The 6,521-nt window shown below is 57.9% G+C and overlaps 1 protein-coding gene across 1 annotated transcript; it reads right to left on the minus strand.

Moving 5' to 3' along the window:
• Positions 1 to 2,844: 2,844 nt before the first annotated feature.
• Nkx2-5 (NK2 homeobox 5) lies at positions 2,845 to 5,869 on the minus strand. The gene is made up of 2 exons (XM_005376351.1): positions 5,334 to 5,869; positions 2,845 to 3,918 (listed from the first exon to the last, which is right to left on the minus strand). Exons 1-2 carry the CDS (start codon positions 5,662 to 5,664, stop codon positions 3,278 to 3,280), a joined length of 972 nt encoding a protein of 323 aa, XP_005376408.1. The 5' UTR covers positions 5,665 to 5,869; the 3' UTR covers positions 2,845 to 3,277.
• Positions 5,870 to 6,521: the final 652 nt, after the last annotated feature.

The following is a 6,521-nucleotide window of genomic DNA, read 5'->3' on the forward strand; positions in this document are numbered from 1 at the left end:
ATGAGCTTGTTTGACTAAAAAGAAAACAGAACTAGTGAAATGTAGGCCCCTGTGTCCTCCCTGGTGCCCGGCATGCGGAGCCCAAGCCTGAGCCACCCCAATATCCCTGTGCTTTGGAGGTGGAGGTGAACTGAAAAACAAAACAATACCAATTTAATAGGGAGGGAATCTCTGTAAACTGGAGCGTTGTTAGTTTAGGGTACTTTGACATTTCCACCCTGGCGCTTCCACGGCAGACCCAACGACCTCATCACAAGCCAAGCTGTGGCCCAGGCCCGGAGGAGCATGAGAGGACGGGGCGGCTGGCCGTGGGGTGTCGCTCGCCAGAGCCCCACCACCTGCAGTTTGTGCAGGACCTGAGACCTCAGCTTCTCACTCCGCTGGCACTGGCGAGAGCGCGGGATTGCTCCACCCTGGGGCACTGGAGAGTCACCCTAAAGGGCTGGGCGGCTTCATAAACCCGCTCCTCGCTGCTTTTCAGTACGACCTTGACCACTGACAACTTCTCTCCTGGTCTGCAAATGAAGGTGGATTAGATTCACCTTTTGCAAAGAACTTCTGCAAAGCATTTTGTCCCGGCGTCCGAGCCTTTGGCAACTCCTCTGCAGAAGTCAGCCAGCTGTTGCTTTCCTTTTATGAGTGGGGCAGAAAGGCTCAAGGAGACCCTGGGGTGACAGAGAGGAGAGGCACCACCAAGGGCGCGATGTAGCTCAGCAGTAGAGCGATGCCTGGCTTGCCTACCTTGTGCACGGTCCTGAGTTGATCCCCAGAACCAAAAAAAAGGGGTACGGGGGTTTATAAGTTAAATGAAAGAAATTTTGTTTCCAATATTTTTGCAGACAAAAGTAAAGTGAAAGAAGCTGGCCAGTACACAGAACCCAGAGGACCTTCTGCAAATTCACAGATTTCACTAAAAGTGTGACTCAGGCAGAAGGCTTCCCAGGTTGTGTGAGTTAGGTTGTGTGCAGGGCTGGAGCCTAAGAGCGCCTCAGTGTGCCCCTCTATGAGATGGAACCGTTGTGCCCACAACACTGAGGATCCCAGTGGCTGGAGGGAGGCGTGCATGGCTTGGGCACACAGCAGGCTCATAGGTGCCGGAGCTAGGCTGAACAGATTCCCCTACCTGGGGTCCTACCAGCCTGGTCTGGATCTTACAGAAAAGGAAATTCCCATCCAGGAGCACCTAGCCAGGCTTTGAGCTCAGCCCTTTCCACTCCCTCCCACAGCCCAACCCATAACCCTTTATCCTGTGAGCCTTCTGCTCAGCACCCAGAGAGGCTCCTCATCAGAGGCACCACTTAGCGATGACTCCTCTTCTCCCATAGGGGTTTGGGGTTGGAGGGGGCGATGCAGCACTTACCTATAGAGGTGACTGACCTGGAGGCATCTTGGGGTACTCATTGGTTCCCAGTGCTGCAGCTGGTCAGCTCCTGGTGTGCCAGGCTTGGCTTAGCAACTCTTCTTGGGCATCAGGGACACATGGAGCAGCGCTTGGTCCCTGGACTCCACTAGTGCCATTTTGCTTTGTTTAGGAGCTCTAGGGTAATACCCCGAGTGTCCCACTGCCAGCCTAGCGCTTCCCCAGCAAAATATCGAGAAACCCAAATCCAGACTCCCTCCCATTTGGTTCCGTCACTTTTTGAAGAATAATGAGTTAGTTCTCACCCTGGGGGCTGGAGATAGAGGAGGGGGAGGTCAGGGCTGAATCCTACAGGACTGGTGAGACCAGGGCTCATAGAGAGATGCTCTTGCTGTCTCTACTGTACACACCAAAAAGCCGAGCTGGGGTGGTGGTGCAAACTTATAATTTCCGCAGTCTGGGAGACTGAGGCAGGAGGATGGACATAGCAAGACCCCATCTCACAATAAAAGGACGCTGGGAAGGAGGACTTGGATGTAGCCCAGTGCAAAGGCCAAGGTTTCTATCCCCATTAGTGGGGTATAGGGACAAGAGGTGGGCTGCGGTAGTATAGCTCGGGGGTAGACAACTTGCCTAGAGTGCAGTTCAATCCCTGGTACCAGAAACACAAATAAAACAAAACACAGAGGTGGGCAATTGGGAAGCCCTACAACTAGATTTTAGCTTGATGTTGTCAAGCCTGTTTTGCCGCTTAGAAAACTGGTACTGTACAAGAGTAACATCTGTGATGGAAACTGGGCTCGCTATGGTGAAATGAGTGTCCGGCACAGGATCTTCCCTCATCAGGTGAACTGCTATGGTCTGTCTGCGTCAGGAGGTGAGCGGTCTTCAGAATACCCTGCTGGGCCTGCTCTGTACCCAGCCTAACTGGACAGCTGTTGTGGCTCTGACAGGGAGCCCGGGGTGCTTCTGTTAGGAGTATCCCTTCCCTTCGCAGCAGATTCAAAGACGTTGGACAAGGACTAACTAGTTCTCTCGGCTTTTCCATCTGTAAAGCCAGCTAAGGCATTCTTTCAAGTAGGATGAGTTATAGTGTTGCTCCAGTAGCACAGGGCTCAAGTCCAGTTGCTCTTCATTTAGAGCCCGGTCCCTGAGGCAGTGTGGGGTATATATTAGGGTGCTGGAAGCTGAGGACGGCAGGTGCCCTCCCTCTCTGGAAGGAGAGAGAATCAAAGCTGAGTTTTACTAGTACTAGCTATTTGTTGGTGACAAGTCAATTAAAATCTCTCCAGGCCTCAGCTGCTAAACTCTAAAATAGGACCTCTCCCAGAGAGTGCAGGACAAGGGACCCAGAATGGATTAGTTTTTGTTATAAATATTATCAATTTGCCCAGTGAAAGGCAGCGCCTGAAACGGAGGACCAGCAGCCTTTGTCCTCAGCAATTTCTGACGTGCCGAAAGTAGAAAGAAGCACGCGTGCATGGTCAGCGCACTCACTTTAATGGGAGAAGGATTTTCATTTCTTACAGCAACAGGTAAAAACATAAATACGGGTGGGTGGGCAACGGCAAGGCAGCCAGGGCCCGGGCGCCCGGCCCAGGCTCGGGAAGGGCGGCCGGACCTTAGGTCCCCGCGTCCGGCTCTCGGGCCGAAGTTTGGTGCGTCCGTGGGAGGTGCTGGCCAGGGACGCCCGGAGAGAACCCCCAGGCGGCTACCGAGATGGCGGGCTGCGGGATCATCACCGCAGACCGGTGGACGCGCTCGCTCGGGGGCAGAGGCTTACGGTGGCGGAAAACGTTCCGAGGCGTCCGCGGTCGTGAAGTGAAATTCGAGGGACTCAGGGTCGCGGCGGGGGCCTTTCCTGCCTCCAGAGACAGTGCGGGGTTGGGTCAGGGGCGCCCCAGGCGACTCCCTTTCCTACCAGGCTCGGATGCCGTGTAGCGTGGACACTCCCGAGTTACCCTGCGGAATCCCGGGGCTCTGCACAGCGTTCAAGTCCCCGACGCCGAAGTTCACGAAGTTGTTGTTGGCGGCAGCCGTCGCCGGCTGCGCCGCGGGAGGCCCAGCCGGGTAGGCGGCGGCGCAGCTGTAGCCCGGGCTGCAGGCCGCGCCGCCGTAGCCGGGGTAGGCGGGATAGGCATTGTAGCCGTAGGCGTTGAGGCCCACACCGTAGGCAGGTGCGTAGGGTGCCGAGTCCCCCAGGCACGGCTTGCCGTCGCGCACCAGCACCGGCACCGCGATCCTGCGGGCGGGCGGCGGCGGCGGCGGGGGCAGCCCCACCAGCTCCAGAGTCTGGTCTTGCCGCTGCCGCTTGCACTTGTAGCGCCGGTTCTGGAACCAGATCTTGACCTGCGTGGACGTCAGCTTCAGCACGCTGGCCAGCTGGTCGCGCTCGGGAGCCGACAGGTACCGCTGCTGCTTGAAGCGCCGCTCGAGCTCGTAGACCTGCGCCTGCGAGAAGAGCACGCGCGGCTTCCTCCGCCGGCGCGCGCGCGGCCGCTCGGCGCCGTCCGCCTCGGGTTTCTCCAGCTCCACCGCCTTCTGCAGCGCGCACAGCTCTGAAGGGCAACAGAGCAGAGAGAGATACGCTTGGTTAGGGCGCCCGTCCCGCGGAGCGCCGCCGGGCAGTGCGCCCTCGGGTGCCGCCCTCCCGGTGCTGCAGCGTCCAGCTTGGCTTTGGCTCACTCGCCGAGGGCAGTGGGCTCCACCCACGCCCGTTGCCGCTTTTCTCTCGACAAGCAATGCAGCAAGTTTGAAAGCCCAAGTGCCAGGGACGGCCCTAGACGCTAGAAAACAATACTGGAGAGAGCTTTGCGCCGTCGGGCAGTTCGCGCCCGGGTGAGTCAAACAGTGACTTAAGATTTCAAATTGCAAAGAATGTAAAACCAAGCGATGCTCCGGGGAGAATTGCATTTGAGAAATTAATTGAAGGAATATGGAGGCCTCGCGCGTGGAGCAGCGGTCACCTTGCCTCAAAGTTAAGAATCAGAAGGCCGAGAGATGTTAGTTTGGTACTGGAGAGCTCACACGTGGACGGCGCGGTGTTGGCACTACGCCCGAGCAGCGAGGGGTGGCGGGGGACCTCCCAATCTGCCCTGACTGCTTACTCAGGCGGGATTCGAGTTCGTAGCAATCGGTTCTAGTCGTCCAAAGATGTTCCCCAGCCTTCGCTCTGCTGTTAGACAAGCCTACGAGTCCTCCCCCGGGCGGCCATTGCTCAGGGACCCCAGCCTCGGCCTCGCGCAGACGCCGAGCTGGGCCCAGGTCTCCGAGCGCGCTCCTTTCTGAGCCCAGGCGAGGCTTCCTGTCCTACCCTGGGACTGCAGGGGAGGGAAGCCCCTACCTTTCGCAGCTCCCCTGTCCCTCATGGCGCCTTCAGCCCCGGCCTTTTCTAACTTTTCCCGGGAGAGAATGTCTCAGCCCTGGTCCTGCCCCAGAAATTGTACAGAAAATATAAAGATACATGAGGTTGCTGAGGGTCCGAAGTATCTCATTTTAAAACCAAAGGCCTTGCTCCCAAAGACTCCACTGTCCCAGCACAAAGGAGGAAAGGGCCCAGAAGCCCAGTCGCGGTGGGTTGCCGGGTGTCCCGGACCTTTTTCCAACGGTGGGCACGAGCGCGTTTAATTTCTCTTTGGTTGTTTTCTCTAGATCCTAAAAAGTCTGGTAAATCCAAAGAGAGTTAAAAACCCTTGTTATAAAGAGATAATCTATTTCTGCTCTGTCTACCGACAAATTGAAACTTCATTACACATCCGAGGGCCTCAGCGACTTGGGGCTTTGTTAGGCCTGGAAAAACAATTTTTTTGGTCTCCTGTTTCTGATGTTGTCAATTGTTCATTTCCTGTAAACTTCCATTGGACGCGGGACCACAGCCCTCGTGCCCAGATCTCCCGGGCCTGGTCGCTTCGCGGCCCGGGCTTGGGGGTGAAAGCGCCCAGCGAGGGAAGAGGGGCCGAGGTTTTCTCCTTACCTTCCTTATCCGTCCTAGGGTCTTTAGCCTGGTCGGGGTCGCCGTAGGCACGAGGGTAGAAGGCGGGGGCGGCGGGGAACGCAGGCGCGCACTTGGAGGGCGAAGGCGCGGGGCCCAGCTCTGCGCGCAGCTCCGGGAGGCCGGGCGCCGCCGGCTCGGGCGCAGCGTAGGCCTCCGGCTTGAAGGCGGCCAGCATGCAGGAGGCGGGCGCCAGAGTAGCCTCCAGGCGCGCGGAGAGCTCCCCGGCGGCCAGGCTGCGCTGCTGCTGCTCCAGGTTCAGGATGTCTTTGACCGAGAACGGCGTGGGCGTGAGCGCAGGGCTGGGGAACATGGTGGCAGCGCCAGTGTCACAGCGCCAGGTGGGCGGCAGAGAGAGGCGCTGCCCACGGCCCCCGGCAGCCTCCCCGCATGGTGCCCGCCGCCGGCCCGCGCACCCGCCTTCCTGCTCTGGATGTGGAGGGGCAGCAGGTAGGCCGAGCACAAGGGGCAAGAGAGGCGGGACCTGGTCGCAGGAGGGGGATTCAGCCTACCATTGGGCCAGGGGGCTCGTTGACAGGAGCCAAAGGCAGTTTCGTGTCACCTAATATAGTCATACAGCTAGGAAAAAAAAATCCTGCTCAGCGGCTTTAAAGGGGCCGCGGCGCATTTCGGAGCTTCCCCTTTTGCTCCTCCAGCCTGAGACAGCCCTAGGGAGACCCTTCGCAGAGAAGGACCTCATGCCGCCCTGAGCCGGGCCTCTGGGTCGGATCGGGTGTGTCTGGGATTTGAAGAAAGGTTCCTTTCCATCCACAGCTGAGTAGAAGAGTGAAGGATGGGCAGGAAGCTGGAGAAGGGGGGTTGTTTCCCGGGATCAGTGAGGCCTTCTTACCGGCTCTTCTGGCCAGGAACCGTCTGTGTGAAGGAGAAAATTGTTCTGGGTGATGGCAGAAGGGGGAGATTCTGGAAATCTGGGCATTTCCTTTGGTTTGACCTATAGGACCTTACGCCCCAGGGTCCCTCCTTCCCCAGGATACCAACCCCTGGGGCGTTCTTGGGTTGGTCAAACTGAAAGAAAAAGGGAAGTGGGCAATTGTGGGATGGGAGTGGCCACCTACCTTAGGGCAAGGTGCAGAGCATTGGGCCTGGGGGGCTCTACTGCCCGTACCCTCCTGGAAAAATGACTCTCTCCTAATAATGATCAGCTCAGAC

Source organism: Chinchilla lanigera, unplaced genomic scaffold (assembly GCF_000276665.1).
Source record: "Chinchilla lanigera isolate Chin_1 unplaced genomic scaffold, ChiLan1.0 scaffold00007, whole genome shotgun sequence".
Taxonomy (NCBI): domain Eukaryota; kingdom Metazoa; phylum Chordata; class Mammalia; order Rodentia; family Chinchillidae; genus Chinchilla; species Chinchilla lanigera.

Coding starts and splice junctions, on each gene's coding strand:
- Nkx2-5 (XM_005376351.1), bottom strand. CDS start 5,664: ATGTTCCCCAGCCCTGCGCTCACGCCCACGCCGTTCTCGGTCAAAGAC. Junction 3,919..5,333: donor CCCTAGGACGGATAAGGAAG/GTAAGGAGAAAA, acceptor GTTGCCCTTCAG/AGCTGTGCGCGCTGCAGAAG.